This window comes from Aristolochia californica, unplaced genomic scaffold (assembly GCF_029961685.1).
Source record: "Aristolochia californica isolate CCGP_79_NKW_82.1479 unplaced genomic scaffold, dmAriCali1.0.hap1 SCAF_14, whole genome shotgun sequence".
Classification (NCBI taxonomy): domain Eukaryota; kingdom Viridiplantae; phylum Streptophyta; class Magnoliopsida; order Piperales; family Aristolochiaceae; genus Aristolochia; species Aristolochia californica.
In genome coordinates, this window is record NW_027181815.1 from 25882702 (window position 1) to 25897326 (window position 14625).

The 14625-nt window shown below is 39.0% G+C and overlaps 1 protein-coding gene across 5 annotated transcripts; it reads right to left on the minus strand.

The window, feature by feature from the left end:
- Positions 1-233: 233 nt before the first annotated feature.
- Positions 234-13703, minus strand: LOC137950231 (chloride channel protein CLC-c-like). 5 transcript variants are annotated; one of them, XM_068796617.1, is made up of 11 exons: positions 13642-13703; positions 13358-13503; positions 12309-12378; positions 10763-10897; positions 10273-10537; positions 9646-9846; positions 4434-4611; positions 3515-3777; positions 2791-3060; positions 1424-2552; positions 234-938 (listed from the first exon to the last, which is right to left on the minus strand). In XM_068796617.1, exons 5-11 carry the CDS (start codon positions 10461-10463, stop codon positions 846-848), a joined length of 2325 nt encoding a protein of 774 aa, XP_068652718.1. In that variant the 5' UTR covers positions 10464-10537; positions 10763-10897; positions 12309-12378; positions 13358-13503; positions 13642-13703; the 3' UTR covers positions 234-845. The 5 variants fall into 5 exon arrangements, with proteins under 5 accessions (XP_068652718.1, XP_068652717.1, XP_068652720.1 ...); XM_068796616.1 differs by having other exon boundaries at positions 13358-13680; XM_068796619.1 differs by lacking the exons at positions 13358-13503; positions 13642-13703 and adding an exon at positions 12647-12665.
- Between the last annotated feature and the right edge of the window lie 922 nt (positions 13704-14625).

A 14625-nucleotide genomic window follows, 5' to 3' on the forward strand; every position in this document is an offset into this window, starting at 1 on the left:
AAGGATAAGAGTCATCTTGGTGCTTGCTTCAAAACTGTAATTCAAGTTATTAATTAGAGTCCTGTGTCGGAAGCTGACAAAAGGCTGTCTCGATTAGCATTTGGAACCAGACAAATATTACGGATATGTTTGGAACTACATGGCAAAAAAAGAAAAGAAAAGAAAATAAAATTTTGACTATTATTATTCTAAAAAATTGTTAGTGAAAATAAGAATTTGATCATTATCTCATGGTCAAATTTTCATATTCTTTTCTTAGGGTTTCAAACAGACCCTACAAGACTGTAAGCATGGACTCAACCCACCTTTTACTGCCAAGTAACTTGTCACGGATATGCATTTGTCATGGATAAGGGTCATGCTGAGAATGAGACTGATCGCAGCTTTCTTCTAGTTGTACACCTGCCATGTTCATTATGAGTCATCGGGAGCAGATCAACTCTTATAAAGATTTTGAGCTTCTCTAGCTTGGTTTTCAGATCACCGGCCAGTTTGTGGGTGATGTTGCAGTACTCAGTAGCAGATCAATGGCGGGGTTACCCAGCTCAAACATGAAAACCAAGGTGGAAGAACACTTGCCTTTCAAGCAGCCATATCGAAGAATTCACTGGTTTTATTTGTATAAGAACAGGCGGTTCGATAGTAGGAACGAATCTTCATGAGCTTCAAATATATGTTCTCAGAGTTATTATGCATTATGAAAGCTCATAAATTCATACACCAAATACAGGATAAATATGAAAGAGAGCTTCATAAGACCCTGTGGAGTTTGAACCTCAGGATGTGCAATGAAGCCTTGTCTCAAGATTCTGGGTATTGAAGACCTTGGAGGTGGTGGAAAATGATCATTTGTGCAGGCGTCTGAAATGAGGATACAATTCCAGGATGTGCTCAGACATGAAATCATGCCTCGTGAGAATTCCTGCAACTGGAGGCCTCTGCAAGATAAAAAGATCATTGGCAGTTAATGCATGTCATAAGTTCACAATATCATCACTAACAAAGTTTGAATGTGAGGTTTATTCATGCAATAATGGGATTTATCCATATATCTAATAATTGGACGCTTATGGGGAGCAGAAACTAAGGCCACATGAAAGGTATTGAATACCCAACTTCGGCTACACTTTCCTAAAAGAAAAATAGGAAGATCTCCATCCCATCCATCAAAACTTAAAGAAAATATATTTTTACTTTCTGGGTAAAGATCATCACAGCATAATGAAAACCTATGATTGCACTAAATATCAGGTCAAATATCTTGTCTGTGAAAAGTAATTCTCATTCCATTATCTTGAACAACAAATGCATGTATGTGTGTGTGTGTGTGTGTGTGTGTGAGAGAGAGAGAGAGAGAGAGAGACAGAGAGAGAGAGAGAGAGAGAGAAAGATAGAGAGAGTGTGAGAGAGAGAAAGAGAGTACCCCAGTGGTCTTCGGTACCACCAGAAGGTGTCTAAGCCCAAGTGCCCGGAAAAGCAAAGCAGCCTTAGCAAGAGACATAGTCTCCACCACTGTGTAAGGCGAAGCATTTAAGATTGGATGAAGATCCACATACATCTCCATCTCATCTTCCTTAATATCCAAATCCTCCAACTTCGGCCCCTTACCTGAACCTGCCTTTGCAAAATCAAAAGTGCCAAATTTCTTCAGGATCTCCCGCTCAGAGCATGCTCTATCTTTTGAGAACAACTTTCCTTTGAGCAAAACCAAAAGATGAGACCTCAAGACCAGTCCACAAAGCTCTGGTTCATCTGAAAAAGGTGGCTCGTCTACCACAGGAAACCCATTATGACCTGTCGTCCTTAGTGCTTGCAATATGTTAGCCACCTTTTCAACACCTGAGAAATGAACTACAGGACCTGTCACCACATCCCTCACTATCAACTGCCTCATGTAAGGTTCAGCGTGAGCCTCCATGTAAGGCAAGCCCTTCATTTTCACAATCTGATCATAAACTCCTCTGTTGAAACAGTCAGCTACTGTCTTTGATATGAGGAGAACTAGCATAACCAAGGGAAGCATCAAAAGGTCATTTGTGAGTTCAAGAAGTATCACACAAACAGAAACAGTCATCCTCATGGTTCCCCCAAGGAAAGATGCTGAACCCAGGAGAGCAAAGAGACCAACATCAAGATGAGAGATAGGACTCAGAAGCCTCCCCACAATGCGACCATACGAGGCTCCAGCAAGGATGACAGGGATGAAGAGTCCAGAGGGAACAGCAATACCATAAGTAACAATTCCGAGGCAGAACACAGCAATAAAGAATATTAGAAGTGAGGACAAATAAAATTCAGAAGCAGTTCCTGAGCTGAATAGGTTTCGAATAGCATCATCATTAGTATTGAGAAACAGAGAGGCAAGGTCATTGTAGTGGCCTTTGGGGCACTGGAAGTTTTTGAAGTTCCCTGAGCGCCCTATGGTAGGGCACTGATCTTTCAAGCCTTCAGGACAAGGGGTGCAGTTGACCAGCCAGGGTAGACCAAAGAAGCAACAAGAGGTGAGAAGGGATATGCTGACTGTGAGAAGAATCTTGAATGGTGCTCCTTTCCTGCAAAAGTTAAGCTTCAGGATCTTAAACCATGCATGCTTGGACAAAAAGTATAAAAAATCGTATCCCATGTTGGGTTTCTTCCTCAAAACAAGTATGCAGAAAAACAAGCCAAGCAGCTACAACCTAAATTTTAAGGAGTTCGGTAATGAATACCCAGGTAGCCATTACCTATGACAAATTGAGAAATAAATAAGCACAGAAAAAAATATCCACAGGATAAAGATGTGTGATTTACTCATTGATAATGCTGTAAGTGCGAAGGGTCTTCTCTATGAGGAAGTTGTAGAGCCCACCAAAAACTCCTCCAATAACCCCAATGAGTATGACAGCTACAAGATCAGGTGTGCCATATGTGGAGATAGCAGAACTCACATCAAACATAATTAGACCTCCCTCTCCAAATAGCCCACATTTTCCGCTTCGGCAATACTCTATGAAACCTCTTAATACAACAGCAACTACAGCAGTTGTAAAAAATGTTCTCCAAAGAAGAGCACTTCGCCACCTAGAAAAAAAAGTATATAAATTGGTGATTTAAACCAAGAAGTTGAGTAGTACTGAGTAATGTATGGATCAGATTGGTCTCTGGAGTACTAAGATACCAATCCACAACGTTCAGAATGGATCCTGGTCTAGATAGATTTGAATGGAAATCCCTTTAGTGAGATCATAACTGAGGATGCATCAAACATAAATCAATACACCTCCATACACAAGAGATGTTATGTTACATTAGTTATCAAAGATGCATGTATACATGCAGGAGGCAGACAAACAACCAACCCTTCATTCGAGACAGACGGTTTAGAAACCCATCTTTTTTTTTTTTTTTTTTGCATCTTTAGGTGTGTGAAAGTATACTAAATTATATATACTCCGCTTAGGTATTGTGAAATCACCTCTGAACTGGTAGCATTGGAAATAAATGCATAGGTAAAAAAAAAACACAGAAGACTCACCAAGAAGCAACTTCTTCCAGAGCCATGAGGACACCACCAACTGGTGCCCGGAAAGCAGCGGCAACACCAGCTGCAGCTCCACAAGTAATTAAATCTCGACGATCTCTATCATTTTTAAAGTATCTGAGCCATGTCCACGTAAAATGGTATTTGCGAGACCCACCTTGCCCAAGTAAAGAGGCAATGCATGCTCCTGTGTGTAGCATGGGTCCTTCCTTTCCCAAAACAAATCCAGCTGAAACTCCCAAAACAGAGCCAAAAATCTGTGCATTGTACATCATATGTAATCAACATACTTGGGTAATCCAGCCACTAGACAATTACATAGCTTTGGTAGCTCCCTGTTTATGTTTCTTTACTTTCACAGTGATCAAAGCCTAGAGCTTAACAATGCTTGAAAGCATTACCTTGAATTTAATTAACTATGTCTGAATTAGGTAAAGTGACCTACAACTCAGCAATAAAGTTTCTGAGTGTTAGTTCCTGAGTTAGAACAACATGAAGGTCAGGTAAATACTCACTATTTCAGACATGGAAATGCAGGTGCATGCTTGTACACTTAGTAATCCTTATTTTCAATTTGAGGATTCCAGGCTTGAGGATTGTTGTCTCTATTAGCAACATGAAATAGAAAATGACAGGCCAATGATGATACCATTTTTCTCATACAATCTAATTTTCAACTTGAACATATAACTAGCAACTACTGCCCAACAAATTTATTCGATAATATATTAGGAGTAAAGGACCAACTCAATATACATTTCTGTTTCTTGAAAAGTAGTAAGTAATAATTTAAACTTCTAGACATTTAGAGTCCAGTCAACTATTCTCTATCCAACAAACACAACCTAGACATTTTCCTAATCAACAAAAAGTACTCCTTTTCACCATCTCTAAAAAGAGTATAAGTACCCACCTTAACAAAGAGGGTGCTAGGAGCCAGTATGGAATGAGAATCTACACCATTTAGGTATGCTTTCACTTCAGGTATACCAGATCCAGCAGCTGCAGGAGCAATATAAGCACAAAGTGCTGCAGCACAAGCCGCCAAAAGGACATTGCAACCAGCATATGTTATGAATGCCTCATAGTACCTGCACTGGAGACAAACATCGCAAACATCACTTCTAACACGAAACTTCTCTCTGTCCAAGTGTTTATGCACATGTATATTTTGTAAGGTATTATCTGGAGCAGTTGATACCAAAGTTTTATCTCTACTGTCTCACTGCACACCAAATGGCACAAACAAGGATATAAGAGTAGAAATCCAATAGGTACAATGTCCCAGATCCTCATAAACAATACAAACATATCCAAAACACTAAAAGCAATTATTTTTTTGAGAAATGCTGTGGCCAAATACAAACAAAATCTTCAGAGAAATCTTGAATTTCAAAAAAACACTCTCATAGTGGCCAAGGGCTCCCCTGTTGCCCATGCACCAGCCAATGACATTTCTAGAATCGCCTTCAACATGAAGCCTTCAAGAAAAAACAATCTCTAAAAATTCTTAATTCATGCCTTAAAGCTTGACGCTCCACGATGGAAGAATCAGAAATGCCAAGAGGACCAGCCAAAGAGGCGTGAAAAGCACCATTAGCACTAGAACCTGAAAGCCCAAGATTCTCAGGATGATCCATCAAAATTAAGCTTGATAAGGTCACTTTGAGGCGGACTCCACTCAACCAGGACCAGGCACTTAGAATGGGAAAGACTGGCAACTTGACACCCACTGTTTTTTATTAACCTACCCTTAAGTTCCTCAAAGACATTAAGGAGCACATCCTAGAAATTAGATAGGATAAAGTCTTCTCAGTAACAATAGTCCAAGGCGAGGAGAATTATCTAAAGCATCTTTGATTTCTCTGCCCCCCAAACCCCCCACAGGACAAGGCAAGGCACACTTTGAGCATAATAAAACCCAGCAATGGAAACAGGTTCCTGGAGCAAAGAGAAAAGAATCCATTAGAAGTACATGAAGCACAAAATAGGAGGTTGAAGAGGCAGATGAAGAAGCTCTAAATGTGCCAAGAAAATTTGTAATGAAGGAGCAGGTGCTTAATAGATTCATTAACTTGGCCACACAGTAAACACAAGCTGCTAGGCAAAATTGAACCCCTCTTGATGAGATTGTCCCTAGTCAGAATTTTACCATAGAGAACAGTCCACACAAAAAACTGGAGTTTAGGTGAGCTAGAGAGGGACCAAGCAATAGTGGCAGAGCAATCAGCATGAGGTCTCATGGTTAATTTCTCAAAGCAGGATGCAACCGAAAAGGCACCATCAGCAGAGCAGTGCCATCTCAGCTTATCCTATTGATGACTTTTAAAATGAGCTTCTTCCAAGTCTTTAATTAGACTATTAGACCTCAAAGACTATTAGACCTCAATGGCTTCAGCATCATTGAATTCCCGCCTGATGTAGGAATTCCAATTAATGCTCTGGAGACTACAATTCACCATAATGTGAGAAATGACATTACTTCTCACCAAACAATACAATCGCGGATAAATATTTTTCAGATGTGCATCCTTGATTCAAAGGCCTGACCAGAAGCAGATCTTTCTCCCGTTTCCCGCAGATAAACGAATACAAGGAGAAAAGTGGGTATATGTATGATAAATGTACCTCCACACTGTAGAGAACTTACTTGATCGACCACCACCTAGCCACCAGAGCACAAGTGGTTTATAGTAACAAATGGGACCCAAGGAAAAGAAGAGTGAACATTCATCTTCCAGAACTTATCCGAGTCTCTGATTTTCAGATTCCCAATCCACCATTATTCTTAGGCCTGCAAACATCATCCCACTTAACTAGATAGTGTTTAAACTGATCAGAAGACTCCTTCCATAAGAAACTCGTCATCAATTTTTCAATAAGGTTAGCCACACTAATCGAGCAGTACAGGAAAAAGAGATAATATGTGGGTGTACCCATGAAGCTAAACTGAATATGGGTTGGCCTCCCCGCTTCAGACACAAGTGTACCTTTCCATGTGGAAAGCTGAGTATTTAGCTTCACAAGAATTGGATTCCAGAGATATTTGCCTAATCTTCCCATGAACAGTGGTAAACCCAAGTAGATTACAGGAAGAGCAACCCAGCTGAGCAGCCATAAAGTCAATGGCAGATTGATGGATATAAAAGCCATAGAGAGTGGTCTTGAGCCAGTTAATTTTTAGCCCAGAAACCAATTTGAATATAGAGCATGGCTTAATACAAAAAATAAGCACCATTGAGCCCTCACGTGTCATCAACAAACTGAACTATTAGGTTATTGAGCCTACCATTTGAAAAAAGTGTCTCAAACCAGTTTATGTTCCTCACCAATCGAAAGAGACTTGTAAGACCCTCTACACAATATTAAACAAGCGCAGTGAAATAGGGTCACCCTAATGAAAACCCCTTATGCTATCGAAATAGCCACAGATGCTCCCATTGACTACAACTGATACAGAGCTGATGAGATACAACTCTGAATCCAACTTCTTTCTTCATTTATCTGCAAACCCCATGCCAAGAAGTAGAGAATCAATGTAGCTCCAGGATATCCAATAAAAAGCCTTCTCAAATAGAGCTTCAGCATGATTTGAGGGCAGGTGCTACAATTAAAAAAGTCCACTAGCTCATCAACTTCCATTGCTGCATCCAAGATGAGCCTCCCTTCATAAAAGAACTCTGCTCCTTACTAATAATTTGGGGTAAAGCCAACTTGAGTCTAGGTGCCAATACTCTCTACAAATGATCTTTATGGACCTAAAATTAGGCTGGTAGGCTGAAAATCTGATACCTTCTCAACATTTCCCTCTTTCGACACAAGAGAAATAAAGGATGCTCCAGAATTCCAATAAGTTATGCCATTTCAGCAATAAAACATCATGCAGCTCAAAAAAATTCACCATTGAACCGATTATGTTATAGGCCTTTGTCAAGGGGCATTTGAATCACAACATACTCCATTTCTTTCATCAAGAAACGCAGCTCGAGCCCATCTCTCTGAGTTTTGGTCAATTGCTTCAAGTGAAGATGAGAGAGCATAGGATAGCTATGGCTTTCTTCCTTGTACAGACCTAGATAGAAACTCAAAATTTTGCTAGTGATAGTAGATCCATCAGAAGTTAGCTCTCCTCCAATTTGGAGAGAGTTGATTCTGTAAGACCATGACAAGCTGATGCAATGGACTAAAAGAAATAGGTATTTGAAATCCTTTGTTGGGAATGCCCTTCTTTCAGCCAACGGTATCGGACTAGCTACTTCTATTTAATTCTATCATAATTAATTAAATAATGAAGTCTAGCTGAAGCAGCAATCCTATCTGAAAATTCAAATGAAGAGAGTGATCTAGCTTTCTCGAGGAGTTCCAGAGACTCAACTTGGGGGTGCTGAGCTTCCTTTTGTGTAGAGAGGGATGCATGAGTGGTTTTAGACCATTGCTTGAGCTTACTTTTCAAAATCTTGAGCTTCGTCGCACCAATGCCGCCACTTAAACCTTCTGCTTCGATTTCATTCCACCACGACTCCATGATCCTACAACAATCCTTGTTCTCTAACTAAGCATTTTCAAACTGAAATTGTTTCCTCCCCCACATACTTGACTTGGTATCCAAAAGAACAGGACATCTGAAAAAAAAATACCCAGGACCAAGCTCAATGCTTCGATATAGATTTTGTTAATGACAAGGAAGTAATCAAGTCTGGACAGAACTTGGTTCCGTTGCATATGGCTTCAAGTGTAGGACTTGCCAGATGTGGGAATTTCTTACAGTTCCTAAGCACCAACAACACATGAAAACCTCTCATGGAAAGAGGTGATGCGAGGGGTAGGAGGAGATTTTTCACTACAAAAACGGATTAAATTGAAGTCCCCATCCAAAAGCCAGGGAAAGTGCCAAGCATCAATAGCTTGAGAAAACTCTTCCAAAAATCAGAGCATCATCTACAGCCATACAACCCATAAACTACTCTCAAATACCATATCAAGTCAGCCTCTTTATCCTGAATTTGGTAATGATTGAAAAATCACCCGCTTTATGATCCCACATATCCTGAATAGCCTTGCTGCAAATGACTAAGATGCCACCTACAAATCCACAAGCATCACGAGTCAGCCAACCTGGCTGAGGGATAGAGCACAGATTATGGACAACAAAACCAGTGATTGTTTGAAACTTAATTTCTTGAAGGAATATTAATTTAGCCTTCTTCGATTCCAAGAGAGTCCGAAGAGCTGCCCTCTTTTTGAAATTACCAACTCCTCTGACATTCCAAGAAATAACAATCATTTTTTATCCTTCCTTTTTGCGGCAACTCCTAGACCTTTCTCCTTGTCATTAATCATGGTGTGAAAACACACTGCAAAATCCAACACTCTCCCTAGTCTCCTCAACATTCTGATCTTTTTGACTTTGAATGGATTCAGGAAGTGAATGCAATGAAGCATTCTTGCTTCTCTTAAGCCACTTGCTGGGTGAACCTTTTGTCACCTTTCCTTTCCCTTGCAGCGCTCCACTGGAATTTTGAGGTTGGAGAGGATACAGGTAACTTTTCCATTGTTTTCAAAAAAAAATTATAATAGTAGAAACATAAATTCTCGGATGGAATGCCTTGGTATTACAAAAGACATGTTTCACAGACAGAATGCCATACGTGTTTTCATGTACAGAACCCAAATTCCTAATAATACTACAATAAATAGGCATACAGGAGGCTGCCAGTAGCTGTGGCAACCTTCTGAATACAACCAGCAAAACAATATTAGCAGTCTGGCACTGCATTTCAAGTACAGAACCTAAATTTTGAATAATACTAGAATAAATAGGTATAGCTGATTTTTCCACAACAAAATAAAAATTGGAAAAAAAAAGGAGAAAAATATTTACCCATGCCAACCTATTTCTGTTCAACGAGAAAACATGCGGAGGAAAGAAGAGACAAGCAAATGACTATTCCAACTGGTGGCCAAACCAGGATGGAGATGTACCACACAGAAAAGATCTCTTTGGTGTCGAAACTAGAATTTGACTACTAAAACATCCATGGAGTATCTTTAGAGCGACTATGAAATTAAATTGCCCCAAATATAATATGTGAGGAAGTGAAGCAATGGATTGAAGTTGGTCTAACCTTTCCTTGAGCATGAGACCATTAGTAAGCAGCAACTTAAATCCAGCTATGTTCTCCACCGCGAGGTTATTGAAGAAGCCAACAAGTCCTGTAGCCAATCCTATGAGGAGTGCAAGAGTCCACTTGAGGACAACATACTGATATATCTGAACCTTCTTTCTTGATCTCCAGTCCTGCTTGAATAAATCGTTTTCCACGATCCTATAATATATGATATTAAAAATTAACTAAACTTTAAATAAAGATACATTAATCTCATAACACAATTAGTCATTGACAATTTTTTACAAATACTTACAAATTAAGCTTACACATTTGTCCTGATCTAGTGCAGTAAAACATGATCTTAGAAAAGAGAGCCAAACAGGGGATTCCAGAAGAAGTCATTGTCATCCAGGTTTTTTTTTTTTGAAATGTGGTGTATAATCTATTAAAAGATAGAGTAAAGTACAAACAAACCTAGCTAGACGGGCCTTCCTCCACAACAAGGTGTTGGAGGGAAGTACCCCTCTTAGCCTGAGTGTCTGCCAAATGATTGGCAGAACATGGAATGTGCTTCCAATTGTCATTCAAGTTTTAAAAGAAAATATAGCAAAAAAAGATATGGTGCAGAAAGTAAAGACTTACTCATAATCAAGGCTCTCAATAGGGCAGACATTAGCACCAACAATTGCAATCTGAGAAGAAGTGTTCATTCTCCTCCTCAGTAAAGGCTCCCTTAGTCTTGTACTCTTATCTGAAAATTCTGATACATTGCTTTCAATGTCTTTCGACTCCAATAATACTTCACTATCAATGTCAACCCTATCTCGCTCCATCTTCTCTCTTCTTTGCAGCTTACTTGAGACAAATTAGCACTCTATGTAGTTGGTATCTATTTGGTGCTTTCAACCTGGAAAAAAACATTTCAAGCTCAAACTTGGCCACCTCATATGAGAGAGAGAGCTTTGGCCCCAGCTCAGAGAAAGAAAAGACAACACTTTCAAAAAACAAAAAAAAAAAGAAAGATAAGAACTCGTTTTTAAAATATTTCAAAAAGTAAAGCATCAAAGAACCAAGAAATTGGAACAGAAAAATATAAGTTTTTCTTAAGAAGGCGGAGGAGAGGGCAGAGTACGTGGGGGTGGAAAGAAGAACCGCCATCTGCTGCCCTCCAACGGAAGAGGGGAGAGGGGGGAGGCTCTTTTCCCATCACTGTGCAACCGGGAAGGAGACTTCATCACTCACTTTTCTCCGCCCAACAGGAAGAAATCTGAGGTGGAACCACAAAAATTACATAATGATAGAATTAATATACGAGTATTTAGTATTTTGGTCACTTTCCTTCATAAAATTTATAAAAAAAGAAGAAAAAGCTAAAATTTAAAATCAGCTCTAGGTGAAATGAAGGGTTCAAAGTTATGAGTCATAACCACCAAACATAATAGAGTTAATAAACATGACAGATTTAAGGGCTCTAAACTTAAACCTCTTTGCCCAAACACCTGAGAGAAAGAGATAGAGCTGATAGGTAAAGGATGTGATTCAAAATCTTAAAATTAGGCTCTGAAATTTTAAGTAAAAAATACATGTGTTTCCCTTTAATGTGTGTCATACATCTGAAACAATTGTAAAATAGAAGAAAAAAACATCGTTCCCAACTCCCTCAGATCAGTTGAAACAATATAAGTACACACCGCTACAACAGTAAGAAAAGATATATTAGTAGATCAAGTGAGCTGTTGAGCATGAAGAAATGGTGCACTAAGAATTAGCATCAGAATAGATTCAGCGTCACTAAAATTTAATACACATACCTCAGCTTTGAATTTGGCACAGTTGATTTTGAATTAATGTTGTTGAATTTGAATTCAGAACCACTGATTTCATAACTGAGGTATATGTGTTTTTTCGGCGATCCTGAATTTATTTTTCAACAACACTAATTTCTAGTGTAGTCATTTTTTCACAACCAACAACCCACATAAATCTAATAACATATTTTTTCTTATGTGGCAATTGCCTATTCATTGTTGCATTATTACGCATTTAGCTAATCAGGGTCCTTTGACAGCACATTAACCGTCATGTCATCTTATTACATTAGCACAGCACAGTGTGTTGCCATTGTGGTATATGTGACCCTTGTTGAGCTTGCCATCACAATATATATAGTGTTGCCACCGTGACACATAATTTTACTTTAAATGGTTATTTTCATTCTATTTTAAGTGATTTTCACATTTAAAATATGCTTGAGTGCACAAACATATGAACAGTTACGTCTCAATATTCTATATTTACAGCCCAATTTGTTTTTTTTGAAACACACTTATTCCTGAACCTGATTAACTTAAGGGTAATGTAAATTATTATAGTAATCCTGATGGCAACACTATCAGAAAGTCTGAGGTCGAAACCTTATTAACCTAAAGATAATCTAAATTATTACAAAATAGAAGTCTCCACCTCCTTGTTTATCACACAACCCATAAAATTAGCCTATATCAAGCCCAAAGGGGATGAAAACACCAAAAATGTTTATCCAAAAGCCATTATGCAGAGTAATCTCCAACTATCTACTCCGACCAAGGTCCCCTAATAAAGTCGCTGTTTACGCAGGACCTTCAACCTACCAAACCATGTAAGCAAAGAACGAAAAAAAAAAAAGGTTGACCACCAACCTTACATATGTACCACGAATGCGAATCCCCGCCAGACTGCCTTTGTTACGTGCCACATCTTCCGCGCCACCTGTGAAGAGATAACGGATCCGAATCAATCAAGGAATCAAACACGAAAGTCTACAATAAGACAAAAAAAATCCCACCGCGCACACGAGATTCATCCGGATTCTGCTCGAAGCCCATGTGACATAGAATGAAAGAGCTTCGAGCTGCCGTTCCACAAGATTATAATATCTACCGAAGATCACCATTGCGCGGCCACTATCCGAGGACATGCTTACGGCAACGCAGTTTCCAAAGATAATATTTAAACAGAGAATCATACTATTAATCACCTTTTGCGATGAACCACGAAGGCACACAATCGACCGTGATCAGCCAGCTAGACCGTTAAAATAAGTTTTCAAAAGGTGACGTGTACATATATATTCCATATATATACTGGATAGAAATAGAAAAAGTGCGCGTCACTAGAAAGTGACGGTGGCGTGAATTCCATCAAGTTGCCTCCTTTCTGTTTCAACTGATGGACGGATATTTCACGATCAACCGGAAAGCATAACGGTCCAGATCGCTTAGACAGATTTTGTAAAGCCAAAATCAAAATAAGGCAAGCAGAAGAAAACCCATTATTAGCAATCTGCACCGACAGCTAAGAAAAGATCATTTCACATCCCAACAAAATAGTGCACAAAAAAGGAAGTTTTCGATTTCAACACTTTGTTTCCAGACTGTTCTTCCTACTTTTCGATTGGTTTCCTCTTCCAATCGTCTAGAAGTTGAAGCCGACAACGAATTTGTTACAGATTCACAGAACAAAAAGACATGCGAGGACAGAGTGAATATTTAGGGAAGCTATGCCAGAAACTAGAACTAATTCTCAGAGTCGAATATCTCCATTAATAAGGCTTAGCCACAAAAAGCTTATCAGGAACCTCGAAACAAAACCTATCTCAGTCAATGGAATCAGAACGAAAAAGTATCGGCCAATAGATTAAAAAACAAAAGCACGTCTATGATAAAGAGACGGAAATCGGTTGTCCTACCTAAGCAAGACCAGAAAATGAATGAGAGACCCGGAGATTCCTTCAGATTTCCACTTGTCTACGAAAAACCTCGGCTTTCCTCAAGTATTCTCAGTTTCATCCGTCGAAGCCTTCCAAAACCCAAAACTCCCGATCATAAGAGAAGCCTGTGACGAATCCGGAAGTTTCAAGCGCTATGTAATCGATCAAAACCAAAGAAAACAGACAGTACAAACACGGAGTATTTCCCCAACGATTTCCGTTACAGGTATTGAAATCAAGAGTCCATCAGATGGCAATCCAACCTGTTAATTGCAACTGACGGATCTCCTTTTTATAGTTTCTCTTTTCTGTGTTTTTCTCCGTGATACGAGAAAGCAAGACGGGAGGATGCAAAATGACGCCGCATGGTAAGAAAGACGAATAACTTTGGCCCTATTACCTTCTATGTCCCAAATTCAGTTTGACTAGATCAAACCTTGATTAAGGGTCCTAATGTGCTACACATGTCACATGTTAAATTTAATGTATGACTAATTAATTTAAATAAAAATATTTAAATATGAGCAATTAATAATGATACTACTACTAATACTCCTAATACTATTATTATAAGGAGAGAGAGGTTCTTGGGAAGACCCTTCCACCCTCTCATTGCCAAATCCCCCTCCAATTGGAGGAAGATGAGAAGGGAGATAAGGAAGGCCATGCCCTTGCCTCCAATTGGTATCAGTGCAAGTCTTCCAACATACTAAAAGTTCGACGACTTATTTGCCATCTCAAGAAAAGGCCAACAAAATGTCTTGTTGCCCTGCTCTCTCGGATTTCCAAAACTTCATATAATGGAAAAGGAGGATGCCCCAATTCATCCAAGCTTATGACACGAATATTTGGTATGTAATTGTGAATGCTCCAACAATTCCCACCAAATACCTTAATGGGGAATCTATTCCAAAATTAGCTGATGAGTTGATTCAGAAAGATAAAATGCATCTTCAAGACAACTTTAAGGCAATGTACATGCTATTTTGTGCTCTATCCAAAGCGGTATTCCCTCTAATTCAATTGTGTGGAAGTTCCAAAGCGATATGGGATAGATTGAACTTTATCTTTTATTCATCATCACCTTCACTTATTCAAGTGAAAGTGGATATGGAAATATAATTTCCCTTCCATTCTTCTTCATCAAGTGAAGAAAGTGAAGAAAAAGACCTTTCATCTAACTTAGGAAATAAAGTTGAGAAATAACTAGTATAGGAAGAAATTCAATACCATTAGAAAAAAGGATT